At 39.1% G+C, this 26,121-nt stretch overlaps 1 protein-coding gene across 11 annotated transcripts in view; it reads left to right on the top strand.

The window, feature by feature from the left end:
• Positions 1–26,121, top strand: part of ABCA4 (ATP binding cassette subfamily A member 4) — a 72,894-nt gene that overhangs the window by 3,109 nt on the left and 43,664 nt on the right. For 7 of the 11 annotated variants that reach the window (XM_051798975.1, XM_051798994.1, XM_051798963.1 and 4 more), the window contains 11 exons: positions 5,825–6,873; positions 8,810–8,903; positions 9,401–9,542; positions 11,399–11,538; positions 13,560–13,687; positions 17,965–18,162; positions 20,680–20,769; positions 21,145–21,385; positions 22,808–22,947; positions 24,041–24,157; positions 24,921–25,118. In XM_051798975.1, coding sequence (XP_051654935.1) covers positions 6,808–6,873; positions 8,810–8,903; positions 9,401–9,542; positions 11,399–11,538; positions 13,560–13,687; positions 17,965–18,162; positions 20,680–20,769; positions 21,145–21,385; positions 22,808–22,947; positions 24,041–24,157; positions 24,921–25,118 — 1,554 coding nt within the window. In that variant the 5' untranslated portion in view covers positions 5,825–6,807. Of the gene's footprint in view, positions 1–21; positions 5,253–5,824; positions 6,874–8,809; positions 8,904–9,400; positions 9,543–11,398; positions 11,539–13,559; positions 13,688–17,964; positions 18,163–20,679; positions 20,770–21,144; positions 21,386–22,807; positions 22,948–24,040; positions 24,158–24,920; positions 25,119–26,121 lie in introns of those variants that run through there. The other 4 variants (XM_051798937.1, XM_051799004.1, XM_051798943.1 and 1 more) reach the window with 4 other exon arrangements.

Raw genomic sequence — 26,121 nt, 5'->3', positions numbered from 1 at the left:
GTAAGTTTTCAAGCTTTTTATTGCTTCTGTTTAAGAAGTCTGTGTTTTGCTTTAAAATCCGTGAATTCTTTAGCTTCTATAGCAAAGCAGAGCCCTAATGGAATTAATCTGAAAGCAGTCACGAAACGCTCTGTGAAGGCCCTTAGTGCACGTATGCTAATGTTGGTAACTTAGCTCAGAGCATGTTTGTACTTTTCAAGTGACTTCTCTACATGCCACTGTGGCTCACGGTACAGTGTGATCTCAGAGCACACAAACTCGATTCTGTTTGGGTGAGACTTAACTGGGACATATGCTTCAACAGCATACCTGACGTGCTGCAGCTGCTAATGCACATTCAGTCTATGGAGTTCCTCTAAAGTAACCCTTAGGCAAGTAGTGTGTGTGTCCTGGGTCCTCAGCACTCAGTGTTTCACTATAAAGCTACTCTTACTGGGCCATCCCACCTGTCAATGCACACATAAACTTAATATTTTGGGAAAATGAAACAAACCAGATGTTTCAACTTTCATTAGCAGAGTTGGAGGAGAGAGGGGCAGGGAACATCTGATATTTGCAAACTATGTTATTTTGAATATTCTTGCAAGTAAGTTTCACAGGAGGATTCTTCAGAAAAACCATTCTGAATAAAATGTTCTATTTCCATGCCCATTTTTATTCAGAGACTGGGGAATTCTTTTTCTAATTTAGAGATCCAAGGGATCCATGGAAAGTGTTTTTACTCACAGGTAGAAGGAAAAGGTATCCTAAATCTTCTGAAATGTAAAATGTTTGAGTAAGGTAAATTCTAGGAAAATCCTCACTCCTCAGCCCTTATGCAGCTGCATGACAGAATGGTGTCTATAGGAAGTAAACTGAATTACACCAGAAGTAGAAAACATGCCTTTTGAGTTTCTACTTGCTGTGCTTTTGTGTATGTTTTTCCACAGATTGGGGTGATTAGCCAACCACTGTTATTGCACATGCATGGGATCTGCTTAAGATTCTACATTTCCCTGTGTTTGACATGTGGAAGAGTGATTCTGATTGTCTTTGATTTGTAAAAATATACTTTTCAAGCAGAGGTTTCATGGAGCCTTTTCTTAATCTCTCTGATTCTTTTTATCATTTGATTCCAGCTTGACAGAACTTGCCCTTCTTGTCCCTCAACTCACTCCTTACCTATTTCATGGGGGGAGGCCTCTGAAATACATAGGAAACACCTAAAAACCTTCAGCTTATGTTTTCCCTAGCAGTTTAGATTGCTGGGTGCAAAACTTACCTTAACTGAGAAAGCCCTAACCTGTGTATGTGTAGTTTTCTCTACACACACATAGATATATCTGTTTATCTATAGAAGATGCATTTATACACACCACTCCTACAGTTAGCCTAGGCAAAATTGTGTTAGCACTAATTGTGTTCGCTTCCTAGTGAGGCTGTGTCTAGGGACATGCTCTTCTACATGTGTCAGAATATCTGGTTAAGAAATGGTTTGGGTGCTGGAAAGCATTACTCTTGAAAATTAGAAGTGTTGGCCCATGAGCACACCCAATACACATGAGTGTGTGTATTTTCAAAGTTATCTTTTCAGGTAATTTTTAAATTCTGTTAATTTTAGAGAAATATATTCTTGTGGTGCTAGAGAGATTACTAGGGATGTTTTTATAATTTGCTGGACAAACAGAATTTTAACCAGATTTGATTTTGTAGTCAAAAGTCAGGAATAAACCTGGAAATAAGAAAACAAATAAAATGCTGGTACTTAAAACAGCTGTTAAAACCATGGCATGTGAGGTGAGGGATAATACAACACACGTGCCATGTGACCCCAGTTTTTTAGTATGGCATGTATACTCATGAAGCATATCACAGGGAACTTTTATGTTATCAGATATCTACTGTGGGCATAATGTGAGAACTGTCATCACCAAATATCTATTTCCACTTCTTGCTTTCTTTATGTTCTGATACATAAACGGAATGTCTCATTTTTTGTTGCTACTGGCAACAAACTACAAATCATTAGGAAACAGTGATAGTGACAACTGTGGGTAGAGCTACCAGAGACATTGTGCAGTGTGCTCCATAAGCTGAACTGTATTTTCCCCTCTCATGTAAAATGATAGGCCCCACATAAGCTTCTCTGTTTACTTCCAAAGATCTCTTTGTAAAGCTGCAGAGCAAAAATGTGTCACAGGAGCAGCTGATCATAGAAAGCAAAATCTACCCTACCATCATCCAATAATGATGTAAAAAATCTAATTAGGAGAGATTAGTTTAATCTGTTAGAGCTGTCTCTGTGAACATGTGGACAACAAAAAGAGATTCATTTTCTTAAAATAACAGGACTTAGGATTTTAGGGTTAAAATGCTTGTTTGCTGGATAAAACTATTAAAGTATCTGTTTGCCTCAGACATAGCAGCACTACTTAAATACGGTCTACAGCTGAGCAGCAACAGCAGTACTAGTTTCTCTGCTTTGCATTGCTGTTAATCAGAGTGAGCTTCTATCTGTGGCTTTATACAGCTTTTTTTTTCTGTCTGGATTGAAGCAGGCTGGGGCTCAGCTGTGATATGAACATGTGTCTGACAGAAATTAGAGCAAAGCTACTTGTGAAAGAGGAGGTTGCCATAGGATGATAGAATAGAATCATAGAATCATTAAGGCTGGAAAGACCTCCAAGATTGAGTCCAGCCTTTGACCAAACACCACCTTGTCAACTAAACTGTGTTTGACTAAGTGCCGTGTCCAGTCATTTCTTGAACACTTCCTGGGATGGTGACTCCACCACCTCCCTGACCAGCCCATTCCAATGCTTGACAACCCTTTCAGTGAAAAAATTCTTCCTGAACCTCACCTGGCACAGCTTGAGGCTATGTCCTCTTGTCCTGTCTCTGGTTGCCTGGGAAAAGAGACCCCCCACCTGGCTACAAGCTCCTTTCAGGTAGAGAGCAGTAAGTTCTCCCTTGAACCTCCAGGCTAAACACCCCCAGCTCCCTCAGTGGCTCCTCATATGACTCACTCTCCAGACCCCTCCCCAGCTCTGTTGCCCTTCTCTGGACTTGCTCCAGCAGCTCAGTGTCTTTCTTGCAGTGAGGGGCCCAGAACTGGCCATAGTGCTCAAGGTGCGGCTGCACCAGTGCCAAACACAGAGGGATGGTCACTGCCCTGGTCCTACCAGGGGCCTTCTTGGCCACCTGAGCACACACTGGCTCATGCTCAGCCGCTGTCAACCAGTATCCCCAGGTCCTTTTCTGCTGGGCTGCTTTCAAGCCACTCTTCGCCAAACCTGTAGCACTGTGGTTGTAATGACCATTTTGCAGATGGTTGTTACTCTGGCCTCCCTCTGTTCATCCGGAGCCTCCCCAGTTAACCAGGACAGATGGTAAATGGTGGAGAGTGGCTTAGTGAGCTCTTCTGCCAGCTCCCACAGTAGCCTTGGGTGGATCCCATCCTGCCCCATAGACTCGTGAGTGTCTAAGTGGCTCAGCAGGTCACTACCTACTTCCTACTGGATTGAAGGGGATCTTTTCTGCTCTGCATCCCTGTCTGCCATTTCAGAGGGATAACTGGTCTTTATGTTGAAGACTAAGGCAAGGAAGGCATTGAGTACGTCAGCCTTTTCCTCATCCTTGGTTGCAATGTTCCTCTCTGCATGCAATAAAGGATGGAGATTTTCCTTGGCCCTCTTTTTGCTGTTAATGCATTTATAAAAACACTTTTTGTTATCTTTCACAGCAGTGGCCAGATTCAGTTCTAGCTGAGCTTTCGCCTTTCTAATTTTCTCTCTACGTGACCTAACAACATCCTTGTACTCTTCCTGAGTTGTCCGTCCCTTCTTCCAAAGGTCATAAACTCTCTATTTTTCCCTGAGTTCCAGTGAAAGCGCCTTATTCAGCCAAAGCCAGTCTTCTTCCCCACTTGCTCATCTTTCAACACATAGGGGTGGCCTGATCCTGGGCCTTGTCATGCTTTGTGAAGGAAGCATGGGTTAAATTGGGTTAAATTCTGTGGGTTTAGATGGCACATTTGTGCAGAGGCTGGAATATCCTGCAATGGAGCTGGGAAGGAAACAGTGCTGAGTGCAGTGCTCTGCTGTCAGAGCTGCAGTGTGCTCTGGGGTAAATCTAGCAGTTGGTAAATTCAGTGAAACAGGATTCTCAGAAGTCTCCCCAAAGTCCTGTGAAGAAGAAAGAAATAGGCAAGCTGCCACATCCTTTTTAAAATTTTTTTAAATAAAGAACTCTGGATTGTTGCTCAACCTCTACTTTGAAGAACAATGACGGTGTGGCAGTGAGGGAAGCTGCAATAGTGCTTATACAGAACCATCGCCCAGCATGAGAACCAGTGAGAGGTTTTACTGCATTGCTGTCCCAGCCCTTACAGATGAAAATTTATAAAGAATTCAGTGTTGACTCTATGCTCTTTTGCTTCTGGATTTGACCATACTCCTTGGGGGAAATTTATGTTGGAGATGTGAAATGATCCATTTAATGCTGATATGTAACTTGATTTAGTAAATAGTAGTTGAAGTAGGACAGAACTTGCTGAAAAACTCTCTGAATGCATCTCTGGAGCTCTGAGTCTGAATACATAAAGTCATTTAGTTTAATATTTTTCAGTGTGAACAAGCAATTTGCTGGCATTTTAGAAGTTCTAGAAAATATAAAATTGAAAATCAGATTATAAGAATGAAATATTTTTTCCCTCCTCTCCTGGTGTTGTGAATCAGTTAATTTTGTGTTTCACTGTCTCTGTTCTTTGAGAGTGATGGTCCATGAAAAAATGTGGTGAACCACCTGTATATCTGCACACATAGATGTTGTAAGAACAGACTCCCGAGGCCTTTCACAAGGGAAGTATACCAACAGTGAGGACATTAATTTTTTCAGAAAATTTTGTGAAAATTGATGGGGTGAAAAAAAATCATTTTCTTTGGTTACTGAAATTCTGATTTATCTAGAAATCCTAGAAGAAATTCCTGGCATTTAAAACATTGTCTTCAGCAGAAAAAAGCACTTGTGCCACCTTCATAAAACAAGTGAAGCTTAAAGAAAGTATTGCAAATCCCATGAACTAGGTTTCGAAGTAGTGGAAAAGACTTCTGTCTTCTCCAGGGCCATGGCAGCAGATATACAATTGAAGGAATTTGCTAAAAAAGTTACCCAAGGGTGATGCTTGTTTATGATGATAATATTAAGGAATTTGAGAAGTTATGAAGACACTGCACTGTTCTTAACCTGATGGGAATAAGGAAGGCTGTGACAATGTCAGTACTTCTGGAGCTCAGGCTAACTCTAATGACTGATGTAACCAATTTCTTATTTCAGTTTCTTGTATTCTGTCAACAATATATATGAGTTTTCTTTCTGAATGTATTCAGTAAATCATTCTTCTATGTTATAGTATGAACTACTAGGGAAAAAAAGAAGATAACAAAGTTAAAAAGAAGTGCTATTTTTTTTTATTTTCTTGAGTTGGGGCTTTGTAAGAGTCTTCCAATGTTTCAATAGTATTCTGATGATAGAACAAGGTTATTTTGTTGGCTCTTACAATCAGCCCCCAGAAAAGAAATCAGTTCCTGCAAAAGGAAAATGAACAAAATAACATATTTTCTTGTGCCATGGGTATGAGTTGCATCCCTTAAGCATGTTGTCATCAGGCAGAAAGTGTGTGCCATTCTAAATAGGAACAGTCATAATTTGTGTTGGCATCTTCGCAGAAAACTGAATGAACAGTTCATAAAGTTTCTGACTTTAGGAGAATGTTAATATCTATGTAAATAAACTTCTTTTTTAGAAATTGAATTTCTTTTAGTACCTGTGCTCTTTCTAATTGCAGCAGTCTCAAGCCATCACTAATTTTATGAGCAGAGTGCTGCCTTTAAAGAGTGAAGATAAATGTCCACCATGACTAATCACTCCAGAAGTTCGTGTACCTCCTCAACCCACGTGGAGTTCTCTACACATTGTTGCTAGGTACTGTTTTTTATCATGGTTCTACTCCATGATTTTACTATAGTGTTTTACTCGAGTTAGTAGCAAATTTAAATGATTTGTTTAATTTTTAACAGTCCATGTATCTCATATTTGAATTTATATGTCAAATTCTCTTTTTCCTTTTGAAGGTAAAAATTCATGATCATTATAATGAGTCATAGATGTAAAAAACAGAGCATGCAACAGTTTAAATTCTGTTATATCCCTACTAAAAAGTCATAGGAATTGCTGAATTTAAAAGCATAAAAATATGAGATCCTGTGTTTTTTATTAAAGGGGCAACAAAATGGATTTACTTTTACAAAATCCTTTCAAGACTCTGTTAATCAATATATATTTATAGTGTCTGAATGATTAAAGCTAATTGTGTCATAATAACTAAACAGTTTTATATAAACTAATGTCTAGTAGTAAATCTATCTTTTCTTGGAAATATAGTTTGAAAACACAGATTTATTCTAATAAATGATACAACAGTTAACTACCTTCATTACATGCAAGTCCAAGTTAACAGCCAGATTCAATGTTAATGACTTTTTTTATTCGAAAGAGATGCTTTTCCTCTCCACTGCTTTTTGGTGCTGATAAATGTGTCACAGGAAACAGCCTCCAAACAAAGGAAAGCCACGACTTTTCATGTATGATAGTGTATCAAGTGCAAAATTAAATGATGCAGACAATGAAAGGAACTGATCTCTATGATAACATAATCTTAAAATAAGAACAGAAAGCTGTTATTTTGCTCTAAGGTCTGTTTCAGCTGTTAGCTGAGAAATGGCAATGCATCCTTTGCCACAGGTTAGCAAGAAGTGTTGATGCAGAAGAATGAACTTCTTTAGACAAGTCAGACTTCTGCTTTGGAAGAACTGGATCCTCCGGAAAAGACAAAAGGTAAAGTGTTAGGCTTTGGGTTTCAGCTTTGGACTATGCGCTTCGCTGGATTAAGTGGCTGGTACATTTATCAGCATATAAAAATCACAAATCCCTCAAAGAATCAAATGTGATCTTTATATGGGCCACATTTCTCTGTGCATGCTGCTAGGATTTCTGGCTGTTTCTCTTGTGGTTCTGAAGGCTTCTGGGCTACTTTCTGATACTTCTAGTGAATTCTGAGACACCTGTGTGTCCTCAGGAAAAGGTTCACAGGAAAGAATCAGAGGTCTAACAGCACTTGGTCTGTCCTTATTGCATGACACACTGTGTACTAGCTTGAAAGAAAGCTTCCCTTGTGCTTTAGACTTTAATCCTTTCCAAACTAGTTAGCTCAGACAGAAAGGAATTACCAAATTCAAGTCCGAGGATTTTGTATTTCCTGGGGATGAAGAAAGAATCTACATCTGAGCATTAACAGAGATCAACTCTGCAGCAAAGGTGATGACCAGTCTCCCCAGTCCTTACCCATCTGAGTTTATGGATGTGTAGTGCTTGTCCCAAACCTCTTACCAAATGGGTGGCAATGGATGTTAATCATACCTTGTGGACCTGCTGGGAAGGATCTGTAACACTATGTTCTGAGCTGTGCACAACAGCTGTCAGGTTTTCTTCTCTAATAATTGTGTCATCTGCCCTTTGCTGCTGGTAAGATTCTGTCTGGCTTTAAAAATATCAGGCATGCATAACTTCCTAGGTGGTGGTGGGTGGGGTTTTTTGTTATTGTTCTGTTTTAAAAAAGAGAGTCTTACCAGAAAAAATAGGGAATTGTTGCCTGGTGTAAAGCTTTCTACCCTTTTGCTGTAAGGATATGTTGTGCTTAACTAAAGCTATTAGACAAAGTTACAGTGATAAAAACAGGACTGCTCAAAAAAACCTGTTCTTAAGTATGCTCTTTTGCTCAAAACAATTGTATGTGACCCACCTTGTCTTTGACTCTGCTGCTATATGCATTATTGTTATATTTTTGGTACCTGACTGGGAAGGAGAGAGCAAAGGTAAAGAAGCAAGGAGTGCTTTCCTGTGCATGTGCTACAACCCTGGTTCTGAAGATACTTCGTCCTCACTCTTGTAGGGAGGGGGGAAAAAAAGTGCCATGTGTCTGGACACAAAAATCCCATTGCTGTTCCTCAGAGCCCAAAGCCTGTATTACAGGATCAAAGGATTGTAGTTTCAAGCCTCTACCAGAACACACAGAGGCAGTAAAACAAACTGAAACACAGGAGTGGAGGAAGCAGACTGAAAACCAGGCAGTACATTGCTCTGTGGTAAAGCAGTGCCCTTGATTTTCTGTCAGGGAGGTAGTGACTGTTGTAAGTCTATTGAAAGATCTGGGCAATAAACCGGCCTTTGATGGGATCTTCTATATTATTGAATAAGGTGTTTGATCTTAATGTATACATTTCTACCTGTATTAGGAAATTAATAGTGTTAAAATGAATGCTGACAAAAAGAACTAAAAGTAAAGGTCAAAGAATGTTAAGCTTATGCTGAAGTCTTTTACCTTTGGGTAAGCACAGTGCACAGACAGCCTACTAATGAGCCCAGCAGTGTTAAAGTGTGGATAAAAAAACCCCACACTTTCTCTCTTGCATGTAATCCTTCTTGTAGAGTCATCTACTACCTGCTGCCTCTTCTTACCTCAGACAGGATGCATAGATATTTCTTTAGAGGAGGCAGAGAAGCCACTGAGTTAATGGTAATGCTTCATGGCACTGATGAATCCTCACTCTTTCTGGGTGTCCTTTTCAAATGGTGAAAGAGGCAAAGAATAACCACGGACACATGCTGCGCTGGGCATTGCTGCTCTGAGAACAGCCTCATCCTGTTAGTCACTTAGTGACTCTATGGTGGTCTATTTGTAAAATATTTTTTTCTTTTTTTTTTTTTTTCCCAGCTTCGTTTTCTAGTGGAGCTTGTCTGGCCTCTGTCGTTATTTTTTGCCCTTGTCTGGCTGAGGAAAGCTAATCCACTGTATCGCCAGCATGAATGTAAGAGCGTTTAAGATGTTACAATGATCGGACTTGTTTTAGGTAATGGCTAGAGTTCTCAGACAGAGATACTGGGACCTACTTGTGGAGTATTGTTCTGGCAAAGGAACAAACTTTAGTTCGAGTAGCTTAGTTATTTATAGCCATATATTGTAAGAATTACCAGTGAGGAGGAACTAAAAAGCTCTAATTTTCCAGTGAGATGCTTTCTGGTCAGACACACATGAAGTTTCAAGATTCTATCAAGTTTTGGATTTCTGTAATTCTGTTACTGAGAAAGTACTAACTCACTACCTATTGAAACCCCCCCCCCATTAGTTCAGAACTCGTTTCTGTTGAAAATAACCTTATTGCTTATATTGGTGACTTCTTTTTTTTTGGTAAAAAATAAACCTATAGGATTCTGTAGTGAGCCAACTCATCATGCTATTTAGATTCCCACAGACTCCATTAGAAAAGACACCTAACAATTTATATTTTGTGTTTCCCTACTCTAGGTCACTTCCCAAACAAGGCAATGCCATCAGCAGGAACGTTGCCATGGTTACATGGCATCTTCTGTAACATGAACAATCCCTGTTTCCGCAGCCCAACCCCTGGAGAGGGTCCAGGTGTGGTGTCCAACTACAAAAATTCCATGTAAGCAGAGTTGTATGTGTGAGACTGGGTTGCAGCAATACAAGCCTGCTAGACAGCTGCTGGTAGCCTGCTCTTGGCAACTGTTGAGTGTTCATGGGCATGAATGATGCAAGAAGAAAGGACGGAGTATCCTCAACCTGCTTAGAAGGGTACCCTTAGTGCACCCAGGAATATTTTAAAGAATAACTCTATGGTGTGAATGAAAAGGGAAGGGTGAGCATTTAGTAAAACACCAGTGTGCAAACAGTGGAAGACAAAAATGTTCAGTTCTAACACGTCGGTTTCGTGCTAACAATGGCCAGCAAAGTTGAAACAGAACTCATGAGGATGGGTTTGGGCCTTTTGGAGAAAGACTTCAGTTGTATTAGTCTCTAGGGAACACACGTCCATTTAATAAAATCCATCCTTCCTGTTGTTGACTGCTTACTGAATGTCTTGGGACAGATCTTTTTGATATAAAAGCATGAAACCCCTAAGCCTTCTTTTCTCATTACTTGAGTCATTTCTTCTGAATGAGAGCTCTAATGAAGTAGCAGCAAAGAAAAACCTGCAGTGCCAGTTCTTATGTAGCACTTGTTTTGGCTTTATACTTGTGAGACTAATCAGCACAGTAACCTTCAGTACTCAGCTTGTTAGCAAAGCAGAAGGATGGGAGATTTCCTAACTGTTATTGAAAAAGAGCTGTGGAAGTGTTTTATTGTGTTGTTATAGCTGAGTCATGAAAGACAACACAGCAGACAAGGACCCTTAGAGTAAAAACCTGTTAGAATAAATATAAAAAAATGCTCCAAATCTCCCTTTGCGAAGTCCACTTTGGAGCATCCAATCATTAAAATTCATGAGCTAACAATCTCAAGGCCATTGAAGCTCCAGTCATGTGAAAATCTGTGGCTTGGGGTTAACTTACTAGCTGACCTTGTTTCCTAGTGAACAGGGTTTAAAATGATCAGCTGAACATTTTTTGTGGGGTACACTCAATCACGCAGTGAAGCTAAAGGGGTTTGTTTCTTATATATTCTGACTTTTTTAGGTTACTTGTTACAGAGCAAACTGTCACTTTGTCAGTCAGAGTAAATTCAGTGCATTACAGCGGAAGTAAATACATTGTGTTTTCTGAAAGAATTCGGTCCTTCCTGTTTGCTGTTTCCTCAAGCTAAAATAAGTCATAAAGACTGATATATACCATTCCATGTATGGAAAAACATAATACTATTAAAGAAATGTAATGGTCTGCCCTGATAGTAAGAATTTTCTATACTTGTTCATGAACACAGGACCTGATGGCATCCTTGCATGATCTGCATGTTCTAACCCAGACCCAGTAGGTGAACAGCTGTCTGTGACCATTTGTCACTTGTGTTTTCCTGCCACTCCTAGAAGAAATATTCTGAAGAGACCTAAACACCACGATTACATTGGAGGGGACTGATGTTAGAGGGGGAGGAGGATTCTGTGTCTGAATGATTCCATGTCACTTACCTGGCTGAGCAGGGCTGCATGTGCCTGGAGTGCCCCACTCAGCTGCTGGAGCTGAGCCTGGGCTAGAGCCAAAGCAGATTTGCACTGTAACTGCGAGATGCATGCAGTCTGAGGAAGGTCCTGTCTCCCCAGCAAGATCAGCATGGCTAATGTGGGAGAGGCCAACCTCCTGCAACACCAGTAGCCCTCTTAAACCTTCTATGGACTTCAAATCTAACTGAATCTCACAGTACCTGAGACTGAGAACAAAATAATTTATTTTTTTCTCATCCCTAACACAGAGAAAGTCAACACTGCCTTTTTTTTTTTTTAAATATAAAAGATTCTCAAGAGTCATCAGTCTTAAATTACTGTTTGTACACTATTTCTCCTTTCAGCCTTGCAAGGGTATATAAAGATGCTCAGGAGCTTTTACTGGAAGGCCCTGAAATCCATGACCTTGGCAGAATCTGGGAAGAACTGATCATTATGACTCAGTTTATGGAAACAATGAGAACTAATCCTGAAAGAATTGCAGGTAATTGTTTTGTCTATATCCTTTAGATTACTTAATTTTTCTCTCTGAGAACTGGATAGTAGTTAAGCTGCAGAGTGGCAACATTATAATATATTTGACATGTAGCTGTTGTAACACCTGTCATTTAAGAGAAAGGAGAGAGGCAGTCAACTCCATTCTACAATTGTCCTTAAGTAACAGTAGACAAAACTCGAAAACCAAAAGTTTGGATTTCTCACCACCCCAAGTAAAACATGTGGCTGAAGAGATTTCATTATTAATTATTACAGTAGAGGTAGAAGCAGTAAGAAAGCGTCATGGAAGATGCAGGGGAATGGAAAGCTGGGAACATGCCTGAACATATACTAGAAGCATAACCCGGAGAAGTGCTTAGAGGTACATTGTTAGAAGTGTTACCTAAAACAGGTTTGGAACAGTGAAGAAAGAAACACTTTCCCCTTGTTTTGATGATGTGTTTTGAAAGAGAAGGCATTAAAAACATAAAACTGAAAAAGCAAGTTGACTGCATTAATTTTTATTTAAAACAACCTTCCAAACTCAAAACACAGTCTTGGGGGAAAATAGGAAATGGTATAATAATAATTTTTTTAAAATAATATTTGGACTTAAAGTACAGAATTTGAAAAGATACCCCTAAAACTAAAGGCATAAAACTGGACTGGCTTTGAGAATTGATATGTCCCATTCTCAAATCCTTTGCCATTTAGCAAATGTCAGAGTTGAGATTGCTCCTTTTGCTGATTCCTTAAACCAGACCTAACTCTTGAGTCCTCCTTCCTTGTCCCATTCTCCCCTTGCACTGACACATTTGATGTGTTCTTGTAGTGTGTTTTTTCCTCTGTGATGCCTGGGTGCCAGGAAAGGCATCAGTGAGAATATGAGGGACAGACGCCTACTATTGTTTTCAGTGTTTACTGCTTGAATAAGTGCATAGAGGAACAATTGAAGAAGTCCTGCTCAACCCCTACAGCCCTAGGCCAGAATATGCTTATTGCAGATGGAATTGTGGAAGTTAGTTGGCAAACTCTGATAAGACTCTGCTTAACTCACAGAATGGAGGCCCCCAGCAGCACATTTGTGCATGTTTATGTGGAGATGTCTAAAGCTACATTCCCCATGTCTGTAGGATATGTGCTGTTCCTGGCAGTTTCAATTGCCTGAAGGCTAGAACTAGTGCTTTTCAAGCTTTCTTTACCAGAGTTTCTTGATGCTGTGTGAACTACCTTTTAAAAAGGCTGTAGTAGTCAATGGACACGAGCAGCATTAACTTCCCAAGCTTTCTCTTGGAGCATACTGAGGAAGAATTCCCATTGGTATGATTTGTAACATAGAAAAGTTAAAAAAGATTGGCACTGTTTAACTTTATGAGCAGCAGTATTTTGAATATTGTTATAGGCAGGATTAGGGAAATTTGGTGGCCTCTTATATGTGTCTAATTTAACAGTGGATAGTCTCATTGGTTTGCCTGAAGATTTGCCAGCTTTTAGTTTAGTAGTTGCTCATCTAGTTTAATATGAAGCAGAAACTACAATTTATGCTTTTCCAAGGAAACTGAGTTTTTTCTTGTGGAAGATTCTCAGTGGTCACTTCTGCAATGCTAGAGAATAAGGTTAACTAGCTAAAATTAGTTGACAGTGTATTTACACAAGGCCTAGAAGGAAGGACACTAACAGCAACAGCATACTTGAATCTGAACATTTAAAATAAAACATTGCATCGAAAAAAGGCAGACACTTTCAAATGCAGTCAAGGCTACTTTCAGTGCACCCATTGCTGTGGCTCTAGTCTGAAATACCTTTGAGAGATCAGATATGCCAAGTCAGAACACTCAGCATTTTCTGATTATCATTCCTCAACAAAGGATTAAACTGATTTTGAATTGCAAGAATAATTTTAGACCCTGTTAGTCACTACTAAGTATAAGAACCAAAGTACATTCTTTTTGCAGGTTTGAGTATGAGTTTTCTTTAACTTCCTTTGTTTGGTGTCTCACTAATCTGTGGATTTCTTTCTTCATCCAGGAAGAGGAATACGAATTCTAGACATTTTGAAAGATGGGGAGACCCTCACCTCCTTCTTGCTGGAAAATGTTGGCCTCTCCGATTTTGTTGTTTTCCAGCTTATTAATGCTCAAGTACGCCCTGAACAGGTGGGTAGAGTTTAACAGTTACCAAGTTGTTATCTGTGAGGAAAGAATCTTATGAGTTGGATGTGCGAAGTAGCCTCAGTGAGAGCCTTGGGCTCAGAGCACCTAATGTCTTATGGGTTGTTTGTACAACTTCTCCCTCTGTTTTTTGTGAATCTAGAAGAAGAGATGTTTGTTTTAGCTTTTTAAAAGCATTTTGAATATGCATTAAATGTACATATTTGTTCAGTGCTATTGTTCCTTCCAAATAATGAGCATCAAGAAACGATACTGCCATGCAATGCATCCATTCCCATGACTGAAGACTTGACTCAAAAGCATGAGGAATCCTTTTGAGACAGTAGTCCTGATGAATAGCCAGAGAGAATTTTTGGAGGTTTTTAATTTATTATTTAAATTCTCTGCCCAAATGTCAACAGCTTAATATGGTGGCTTTTTGGCATTGTCTCACATCATGAATAGGTGCCAGTGGAGAAACAGATCCACTTTCATAGGTTCTGATTGAATAATAGATCTGCTCAGAAAATTCAGAGTGAAAACTGCAAGTCAAATCCCTCCTGAAGCAGCAAAGCAGAGGACCGTTTGACCAAGTCCAGGCTGTTTCTGCCTCTGCATGTACTGGTGGCTGGGAGCTCTGTGAGGAATGCTGTATTAATGAATGAATGTTGCTGAATCGGAGTTCTGAAACAATTTCTACAGTGCCGTAGTGTGTGGGTGGAAGCAAGTGAATAACTGAGGCTGAGACAAATAACAATTTGTCTTTTTCACTGCCACATAAAACACAAATGCTGGAACTGTGTGTGGCCAGAAAGAGGGAGGGCATTCATGCACTTGCATGCACTTCCTTTTTTGCATCACAAATTCCAGCTGGTGTGACCAGTAGTCAGATTACTTATCTGCTGTATTCTTGATGAATACCGGGGAAGCCTGCCCCTCTCCTCACTTTATCATGAAGCAATACCACAAGATCATACCAAAGCCAGTGTCAATTGATACATCCTACTTATTTTCACACCTCCATATCAGCTGAGATGGTGAAAATTTGCTTCCTTGCTGCTTGTGACAAGAAGAATATATACAGATATCCTGCTGGGCTTCTCTTTCCCTTTTTGTCCCTAACCTTTTCTTCACCAGAGATCTGCTGTGTCAGGAGAACTGAGTGCTGCTGTATTAGTTTCTATTAGCTCCCCAGTGGCATTCATTCATCTACTGTTAAAACCTCTGCTTGCAAGTGTATGCAGGACTGAAAGTATGATTGAAACCTGCTGATGTCCTTCTGCTGTATTTTCTATGCTGATGCAGAAAGAGATGTAGTTCTCTTTATGCTGGAAATTAAAGAAATCTGAACATTGGTTAGAGAGGAAGCTGGAGGAGATCTCGAGTTAAATACCACTTTTGCTGTCCTCCATACAGTTTTCTTGATAGCAGTAATCTCAGGGATACAACATCATCTCACCAGAGCTGATTTACAGCTGAGGGAAGAAAGTGCTGTGAATAATTCCTCCAGGGGAAACTGATACAGAAAAACTAATCTCATAATTTTCAAGAGATGACAAGGGAATTATTTTCAATGGGAATTGAACGCTTTGTTTCTTGTGGGAGACATATTGCTTAGTACCTGTAGGGACCTTGATAGGCAAGTTTCTTGGGCTGGACTTATGTATGGTTGAGGTAGAAGTTGCAGAGCTGTAACTACACTCTAGATCTATGGTTGTCTTAATCCTCAACCATGATGGTTCATCTCTAGTTCTTTGTGCTGCTCTGCCCTCTGTTTGCTTGCATATTGCTGTACACGCTTTCCCCCTTGCTCTGATGGCACAGAGCTGATCAAACTGAAAGCAACTTGTTTACAAAAGCCTGACTGTTGCCAACAGCTGGCTGCAGATCTAGGTCTGAGCCGCCTGGGAGTCAGGAAATGACACACAGAGCTGAAAGCTAAACCTGATCAAACAGCCAACTAGCTGAAAAAATAATTTGGACTTCATCTTGCCAGCTTTGGCCAAACAGTGACACATTGATTAAAAAAAAAAGTATTGAAGTTTCCCTCTGAGGGCCTGCTTTTTTGAGTCATTCTAAGATAAGGATAAGAGACTGATGTTAAAACACAATAAGTTCAGGAAAGATTGGCAGCAGCCCACCCTACCGGAAAAATTGGAAGGGCGGAGGTTTGATGTTTTTCTAATCCCATCTGTTCGTGAACATTCTTGAAATGCAGTTACAGTTTGTAAATAACCTTTTTTTTTTAATATGTTTATCCTTCTCAATGATGTTGATGTCACTGTTTCCTCATTTCACAAGTCAAAGCAAGGCTCCCGGGCTGCCTCCATGTGCAGCCCCGTTTCATTGCAATTCACCCTGCATGATGAGGCATATATGGCTGAAAAATGCCCTTCTTATCACACACGGCCCCAGGACATAAGAGACTGAACAAATAAGCAAATTCTTTCACTGGCATAAATTCAGTTAATTCAAATTCAAATGTTCCAGTTTGAGGGAGGGCAGGAGTGTTTGGTTTTGAAGGTTTTTAGCAAGACAAACTGTATCTGTCAGCTGCATTCCCTCTTTTGCATTCTGTCTCTCTCCAGGCTCTCTCTCATGTTAACAATGCCTTTATGTGAGTATAGCTGCAGTGATGATAGTGCCTCTCAGACACTTTTGCTAGAAATCCACATCCCTTTTTTGCATCATAATTCCAATACATAATCTGTGTGTAACTCAGATGTCTTTCTTGTTTTCTTTTTTTTTTTTTTTCCCCAACTGCAGCTCCATAAGCTGGAACTCAGGGCAGTCATGGCAGACAAAATATAATGTTGTACTAGACCTCTCCGCCTTTTCTATTCTGGATGCTGACTTTCCACAGCCACACTTGCACTTTTGTGATAGCTTCTGACAGATAAAGCACTTAATGAATAACTCCTCAAGCTTGAACCTACTCTCCAAAGCAACTGAATTTTTTTCCCATTCCTTTGTGTGTTTAAATATTCTCTTTACAGGCACCACCAAACAAGTCTCAGCTGCTAACTATAGGACATTTGCAGATAGAAAATTTTGATAATGTTCAGAATCTCTTAGATGAACTTTCTAATTTGCTTAAATAAGAAACAAATATGTGCTTATGTCTGACCTGGTATGGGTGTGGTATGTTTGTTTTGATCCATATGTCTTAGAGATTGGAATGCTCAGCAGATTGTTTTTCTAAAGAAAATTATATTCTGGGTAGATTTTGACAATATCTCTTTCCATGCAGCTTATTAAATTCATTTAGCCTAATGATATTGTGTCAGTGCATAGTTCTCATTTGTCTGAAGGTCTGTGTTTGTCTCAAACACAGTAGGCATTTAAAACCATCAAAGTGTTCTGAGCTTTTTTCCTTAAAATTTGTGCTGTGAAAGGAGATGGAGACAGGATGGGAACATTAGCTCAGGAGTAATTTCCAGTGCTACTTTTATTATATTGCCATATATTCTGTCCATTATAAAATAAGTGGAACTTATTTTAGTAGACTACCAAGAGCATTCCATAACAACAGTGTAAATCCCAAGTATATCTGATTTCTGTGGAGTTATTCTGCATTTACATTCGTTTAACTATAAACTAATCTGTTGCCAGTGGTTGAACACTAAAGATAAAAATTGGAGCTTTTTCTGTTCCATGTTTATATTAGAAGTGGTAATCAGTAGATGTGTGTGATTTAATGTAAAATGGCTTTGTAAATCCTGGCTGTATGCTGTGCACAGTGACAATGAATAATGGCTGTGAGGAAGCATTGCGGTGGAATAGTCATCTCTATGAAATAAAATGCTGAGGGAAATCAAGCTTGAGATTCAGTGGAATTGGCCCTTTTTTTTTTTTTACACAATTGACAGCAAAGACATAACCAACCTAAACACAAACGGTAGTGAGGTAGCACCATTGGTTAGTACTGGGAAAATAATTTCAAGCAAGCTGTAGCTCTCCCTCCTTAGCCACAAGAATGGGTGGCATGACTTCATGTGTGCTTAGATGACAGAGGAAGGGAAGACAACTCACAAGAACTTTTGTAATGGAAGGAAGAATCACTAATGAGAGAAGGAAAAATGTGACTGAAGGCGAGGTGATCTAGCATAATATCAAGTGGAAGTGATTCAAGAGTTGATGCTCCAGCTGACCACATCTTTCTACCGTTCATTAAAATATTAGCAGGGACTGGTATCAAGGTGCCCGCTTGTGATAAGTTATAATTGTTTCTGAGGAGCATGAAGGTTTCACAACAGTAAATGAAACATTGGTTTTGGTTGCAGTTTGCCTATGGTGTCCCTAACTTGACTCTGAAGGACATTGCTTGCAGTGAGGTGCTCCTGGACCGCTTTATTATCTTCAGCAGCCGAAGAGGTCTCCCTTCTGTACACAAGGCCATGTGTGCTTTGTCCCAGGAAAGTCTACAGAGAGTGGAAGATGCCTTGTATGCAAATGTTGATTTCTTTAAGTTATTTCAACTGGTAAGTATTAACATAATCATCCTGCCTTATGTTGTAATTTATTTTGGTTGATATTTCGCTGCCCTTCAAGAACTTTTGGTAATATGTCACCGATTTTCCAAGTGGTCTTTGTTTATTTACCCCTGCAAATGTAAGGATATGGATGTGGGATAATTAACCTACCATCAGCAGGACACTAGGCAGTTCTGAGTATGCTTTGGGATGAAACAGATGAAATTCACAGTAGAGCAGAACTAAGAGACTGAAATGCAATCTTAAAATCAAAGTTTGTGTGGAACTTATCTGGTCTTTCCATCTGTGTAGCAAAACAGTGTATAGCAAGACCAAGGGACATTGCTGAGGGTTCTGAAAATACCCCGTACAACCCATTCTATCTTTGTTCCATCCAGCGTGACAGAATTTTATGCTGCAGTCAAAGCCGTGATGCAGCTTGAGTTGACATAGCCATGTGAGCTTTTTCAGTAAAAAGAGGTGAAACAAACTGGGAAGTTGTACTGGCTTTCATCGCTCTACTGAAGCTTTTCCTCACCTCTGTTCATTTTCATTGCCCTTCTTTGTGTTATAACCACATCTGCAAACTTGGTTTACTATGGAGATATTATGCCATTTTATATATATAAATAAATATTGATATATTTACTTTAAATATATAATAACATATAAATTGTATATATGTATATATATATATATAATGGGATATTGGTGTGGGGTTTTTTTCTTCCTTTACTTCTGTATTCTTTTCCTGATATTTTTCTGATATTTCATTTATATTCTGCACACTGATGTGGTGCCTTCAGGCCACTATTCATAAAGACTCCAGGGTCTCTTGCCTTATGATAGTGAACTTAGAGTCCATCACTGTGTATACATCTTTCATGTCTGTTTTCTCTATGATCATGCTTTTCCTTTTTCAACACTGAATTTAATTTGCTGTTTTTCAGCTTGTAATTTAGGGTCATGAAACCAATATATTGTCAGTTTGCCGTATAGAACCAGGCAGGATATATAAACAACTGCTAAAGTTACATAGGAAGTATTGATTGGACTTTTCTACCACAGCAGTGTAGCATCATCATTAATTTAACATGGATTTTATTCAGCTCTGAGTTGCTCAGAACTGAGAACAGAATATGCCAGAAGCTTTAATTGACACACCAGCAAGTCACTGATTATTGTAGCACTGAAGGTCAGTCATTGTGCCCATGTAATTTTACCAATCCTGATAAGAATCTGTGGTGAGCTTCTTAAAGCTACTGTTTTCCATTTCTAAAAATATACTCTTATATTTTCATAAATTTGATTCTTGCAGAAGTAGCAGAGAATTAATGCTACAGTACTTCTAAGATAGCTTTATGTGAGTATGCACACTATGCTATCCAGCTATTTTACAGGTTTTTACAATACCTGTTCCTCACAGTTTCAAAAAGGCCAGGTTATGGCAAGTGCTTCAAGAACCCTGTATTGCAGAGACTGTTTCCCCTTAGGGGACAAGAAAAGTATATTTTTAAGCACTGTATGTGTATAGTTCCTGCCAGAAGTGCAAGTGACAGATCAGAACATGCTAACATAAGCTTTCCATAAAAACTCTTTCTTGCCTCTGTGACTCCCTGCCAGGTCCCTACACAGTGCAGCTGTCCTCTGCTTTCTTAACCACCTACTGACTGAAGGGAATGGCAGGCAATCAGTAGGGTATATAGCTGGGCAGTTTTGGGGAAGGCTTTTTAGGGGCTTGTCTCATAAACATTACAGTCTAGCTGTCTGCAAGTCCAGCCTTATATTTTTTTTTGTAATAGCAGAAGAAATATATATGCCTGAGAAAGCCTCAAAAGTGCTATCTCCAAATGCATATGTGATTCTTTAGACAGCCGATAAAGAAGGATGCAGTGATGCAAACAAAGTGGTATATGACAAGCACACCATGTTGTCACCTGTTTCTTTTAAACCATTAATACCTAAAGTGTTAACTTCTGCTGGAAAGGCAATTTGGTCAGTCTGCAGGAGCTGGGAAAGCAATGGTTTCTGTCAGGTCTGACAGTGAGGACTAGACTGTCTCCAAAATCAGCAAATATCTGAAGTATAAAGTACTCCAAGTTATTTACCTCCATGGCAAATGGGGACTTCTGTATCACAACCTTTGCTAAATTTGGAAGTTACTGAGAGTCTGTAGATCTCACTGGAAGAGTAGCCTCTGTGAGAAGCAAATTCTCAGAAATCCCAGTTCCTGCGTTCCTCCTCTGTTTTTTCACCTTTTGGTATATTGGGCTTAAATGAGCAAAACAAATCCCAAGCTATATTTTTAGTGGACTATGATTTTTTCAGCCTTGTATCAGAAAAAACACACAGGCTACTGTGTGAGTCTGCACATGGGTACTGGATTTGTGGCCCCACAAGATACTGTTCCAAATAACTCAAAGTATTTGAGCTAAAGAGATGCCATCTGGATCTTCTTCTTACTGTAATGGCTGTTGTCATGTAGAAACTAAACAAAACTCATCTGTATTTCTTATGTATTCACAGCTTCCCACTGTGTTGGACAGAAACTCACCAGGTGCTGACCTGAGGGCCTGGGGGAGGGTGCTGTCTAATGTCTCCCACGCGGTGCAAAAGGTAAGCGGTCTAATAATAGATGACTTTTCTGCATAGCACATAGTCCTTGTTTTCCTTTGTTCTTTTTATGTTCCAGTTACCTGCTTTACCAGAAGGAAAAGAGATTTGTTTGGAAGAGCTGATTCCTTAAAAAATCATTCTCTTATTACAGAATAAATGTAGACATAAGCATTGGCAATTATGAAGTATACTCTTTTCTTCAGAAAAGATATGAAAGAACAAAAACTGAATATGATGCCAGTGACCAGGACAGAGGAGATAAAAGGATGTGGTTCTGACTGCATCTGTGCTTCACTGTCTGGGCACAACTGGGACCTCAGCAGATAATTAACCTCCTTTGAGGGTTGCAATTAACAAAGTCTTGTCTTACTGCAGCTGGCCAGGAAGCCAAGTGTTCAGGACCTTTTGATGGTCCTGCAACCATTGCTACAAGCCGGAAGGCCAGAATCCTTAGGCCAGTTGTTGAGTTCCCTGTCGGATCTTTTCTGTGGCTACCCAGAAGGAGGTGGATCCAGAGTGCTTTCCTTCAACTGGTATGAAGATAACAACTACAAAGCTTTCCTGGGGATTGACTCATCAAGGAAGAAATCCAGTTATCTTTATGATAATACAACCAGTAAGTTTTTCCACCATACCATTAAGAGACTGTAGACAGGTGCAACTTTCGTTAGAGTACCACTGTTCCTTTTATAAAATAACATTTTTAAGCAGTTGATTCAGGAAATTAGAGAGAGATGAAATGATTTTACTTCATACTTACTTCATAGCTGGAAGGAGAGAAGCCCAGAAATATGCATTTGCTTTTAATATGGAGGCATAAATATAGTCATCATCGTAATTAAAGACAGTCCCTCTACTTTATCTTCTAGTTTATGCTACTGATACAACTAAGAAAAAGATACCTCTGAAGAAGATTTAGGAAAAGACAATGCTGCATTCTGGAACTACTTTTCTCCAAAATATTTTTTCTAAATTCAATTTTTATCTTTTAACTTGTTTGATGGCCTGGAGCACAGGAATTTAAAAATCTCTCTTTTTAAATAATACTCCATTTGATGCAGGGTGGCTGTTTCTTCCTGCATAGAAGTACATATATTTTGTAGCAAAAATATTCTACAGCATGATTACATTTTACATAGAAAATATTTCAGCTTTGATTTCCTCACTTCTTGCTACAGTGATAAGAGAGAATGCAAAGATGAACCAGTTTTTTTACCTTTTGTTATTTTATCTTTTTACTATGTCCTTTTCCATTTGCCATTTAGTTTTTCTCTACACTGAGCTCACCAGCAATTTTTTCTGTACTACCATCCATGTTACAACTGGCAGTATATTTCTGTGTCCCTTCTGCTGTGATACATATGTTGCACAGTCATGAAGTACAGATGAGCACTTTGCTTATAGAGAGACTCCTGCCTTTCCCTGTTTGTGTTGATACTTGGCTCTACTTTTGTCTGAACCTTCAAAAGACCTGTAAAGACCGGGTACTTCATTTCTTCACTGAAGAACAAAATAATTGCATGTTATCCAAGTAAACTAATTACTTCATAGTGCAGGAGTAAGATAAAAATATTTACACTAAAATGTTTAATTCTAAATTATTGTAGGATCCAAATCCGAACTGTTCCAGAGTTCAACATCCAAGCCTGCTGGATCCACTTTGTATCAGTATCAACTACAATACAAAGGAGCTAAGTCATTAGAAGTCAAACAATTAAAGATCCAAATTGCTCATTGAGTTTTGAACTGTCTGGTTTCCTTCCATTTGAAATACCATATAAATGACAGCAACTTTCAAATGGTTATTTATGTTTGCCTTCCAATTTCCATTGTGTGTACTTTACAACTCCAACAGCTACTTAATAGTCTTTTCTATCTATTCAGATGTTGTACTTCTACATTGCAGAATGTGCTTTAACCCATTCAGATTCAAAATGCTTTAAACTGTCTGTATTGCCAATAAAAAGCCCGGCAGGATGTTATATATAGTAGGATTTGAGTAAGGTTACATAAAGACTGTGTTTCTTTCTGTCTTTAGCACCCTTTTGTAATGCATTGATCCAGAACTTGGAATCAAACCCTTTAACCAAAATAGCCTGGAGTGCTGTGAAGCCCCTGCTGATGGGAAAAATTCTCTTTGCTCCTGATTCACCTTCTGTACGGCAAATCCTAAAAAATGTAAGAAGTTTTGAAATGTGAAAGTGTGTATTTCTAAAAAATTGCATCCTAAAACACCTTTTGAAAAACAGTGACCCAGCTACCTCAGTCTAATCAGATTTTCTTCTCAGAAATCCTTTTTTTCTGATGGCAGTCAGAGGAAGGACAGTTCACTGACTCATCCCATCTTGGTCCATGCTACATGGTTTTTCCAGCTCACTCAAACAGCCTTTTGTTGGCATGATTCCATATTTACAGTAGTAAAAATAGTAATATTTATATTTATTTTACTGAGGTAGGAAAATGAACAGCTCTGTGCCAGTAAATATTTAAATGGGGCAGCTGTGAGGCTTGGACAGACTCATTGAGACCTAACACTGAGAGACTGCAAACCAGTAACAACATTATAGTTTAGTATTATATTTGTTGAAATGATAAATAATATTCACTTAATGAAAATAGGATGGAGCCTGGACTCTTCAGTGAAATGCTTGCAGTTGGGTGAAATGAATCTGAGCAGTTAAATCAAGGTCACATGTGACCTAGATTTTGGCCACCTCATAACCAGCAATTCACTTACTCTCATCTATACAAGGCACCGAACTGCTGCTTATAATTCACACAGGAGAACATCAGATTTACAGCAGCCCAGCATTTCAGCTCTTAACTAGTATCTTAACTACGGGAGTACCTGTCTTCTGCAATTGCCTCCCATTCATTCATCTACCCACATCACCTTTCTTTTTAGTTCTTCATGGAGAGAAATAATCCAGGGGAAAAAGAAAGGAATAAATAATTCTACCTAAAATCTGAGTATTTAAAGGAATTAAAGTTAACTAGGATTAATGTGCACTTGTTTTTTCCATTACATATACAACATAATTTTATCCTAAGTGACTTTGATTCTGGTTGGATTTTACAGGTTGTTTTTCTGAGGATTATTAACATTTCTGCTATTTTAACATTTTTATTTAGTTTTGAAGGTAAAAACTACAGCATTTGTAAATTATGGGTTTCCCGTAATTTACTGTCACTGAATCCTGGATGGATCATAAATTCTGTTTGTTTATCTCCTTAGACTTCTAACACTCTTTTCTGCTGTTTTTTTCATCAGGCAAACACCACTTTTGAGGAACTGGAACGCATCAGACTGTTGACCAAAGCTTGGGAAGAAATAGGACCTCAGCTGTGGTACTTCTTTCAAAACAGCCTGCAAATGAACATGATTCGTGTATGTTATAACTTAGCAGGGATCCTCAGTAAGAGCAGCCTTTCACCATCCTTTATTTTTACTGGTGGAAAAGACAATTAGTTAGAAAGGTTTGGCTGGAAGCACAGCCTTTGCAGCAAGGAATTTGTGGCCTTCAAAGCTGTAGGCTTGGTTACTGAGCTTGGTTTGAAGGCAAGTCATAGATGCATTAGACCATCTCTGTGACTGAACCTCAGATCTGAGCAGTCAAGAGTCTGGCTAATGACTTCTTAATAAAGGCAGCAACCGCTTCTTCCTCACCTCTCCAAAATGTTCTTCAAGAACAAACAACTTGATTTTCTTGGATTCAGTACAGGCAAAGAGGGCAGTAGGACCATGCTTTTGCTGGGCCAACAGTTTACTACTTTGGGAAATTGCTTATTTCCTTATCTCTTAGATTTGACTTTGGTCAACTGCAATTACTATCTGTAGTTAAAGTTTATAAAGCAGTTCATACTAGAAAAAACATCTGTTTTCCCTCATTTTTCTATATTGAATTAGACATTTGTAACATATCCTCTTGCTTAGAAGGAAGCAATGCAATAGTCAAGGGTAAATTTCTTTTCATGCATTCTTCAAATCTCACATCCAGTTATGCAATTACCCATTTGTAAAATGAAGTCCTTAGCATACCCTTTCACACTTGTTTCTGTCTCAAAAGAGCTATGGAAATGGAAACCTTTCTAACTAAACGGGGCTAGAAAGGCAATCACTGTAGTGAAACTGCCCTGGTGTGTTTCTTCAGGACTCTCTGAAGCACCCTACAGTGAGGGACTTCTTGAACAGCCAGCTGGGTGCTGAAGGCTTAACCGCTGAACACATAATCAACTTTCTCCACAATGGTTCTCCAAGGAGCCGCGAGAAGGGAATGGCAGACTTTGACTGGCGGAACATCTTCAGTGCTGCAGACCAAGTTCTGCGTTTGCTCAGTCAGTATTTGGAGGTAAGATCAGCCCCACCCCCACTGGGAATACTTGTAGAGGATATCTTAAACCTGGTTAGGCAGTACTGGGGTCTGTGGTAACAGACAGGAATGTTGAAATCATAAGACATCTTCATTTGTTTCAAATTTAATCTCATTATTAAAATGTATGTTTTAAATAATACAGTGGTACAAGAACATCAATACTTATCATTATGAAAAGAAGTTCAATTTGATGATCTTTAATGCTATATTCAAAATGTTGCTTGAATGTCTGAACGCACTTCAATGCTGAGAGGCAGAAGATGAATGTAAAACCTCAAGGAAGTATTGTTTTGTAAGTACTAATAATCAACAGGCCACTAATTTCAGCAAGATCAGGACCAGAGAAAGGAATAGTTCTTTGGTAAGTCACCCTTCAGGTTTTTAAGCACCAGACCAAAATTCCATTGAAGTTAATGAGGGAGTTTCCGCTTCTTCTGTAGCCACTTCTGACAAGATGTCTGTCTCTCTTTCCTGGAATCTGTACCCCTCTACTCTAATATGTTGTTTTCAGTGATGCCCTCTGAGGATTTTTGAGAGCCACAGTGCAGAAAGTGAGTGAAGTTTAATTACGTAAATAAAAAATGCTAAAGATGTAGATTAAAATATCAAGGCATTGTGAAGATACTTTGAATGAGAGGTTACTCTGGTATAGTAACCAGAGTAATCCAGCTTACTGATAAATTCATCAAGCTATGTCCAATGTGAAAAAGGTTATATTTTTTTAGAGGGCTTAATACTTGGGAACTCAGCACTTACCATATGAGAGTCAGGGTCTTTATAGAGATCAGTTACATCTTACAAGCATCTCTGAAAGAAAAGTAAATATTTAGTTATTATTTAATGAATAAATAAGCTGAGCTCAAGCTCACAGTGAAGATTGGTACTAGTTATAGCCAACAGGACTAAACCTAACTTCAATCTGGTTCGGGCTAAAAGACCATTCATCCCTTGTGATAAGACAGGAACTGAGAGTGTATCT

This window comes from Manacus candei, unplaced genomic scaffold (genome assembly GCF_025592945.1).
Source record: "Manacus candei isolate 608988 ecotype Guabito, Panama unplaced genomic scaffold, ASM2559294v1 h1tg000005l, whole genome shotgun sequence".
Lineage (NCBI taxonomy): Eukaryota > Metazoa > Chordata > Aves > Passeriformes > Pipridae > Manacus > Manacus candei.
The sequence above is the reverse complement of the archived record's forward strand: the minus strand, read 5'-3'. Positions and strand labels throughout refer to the sequence as shown.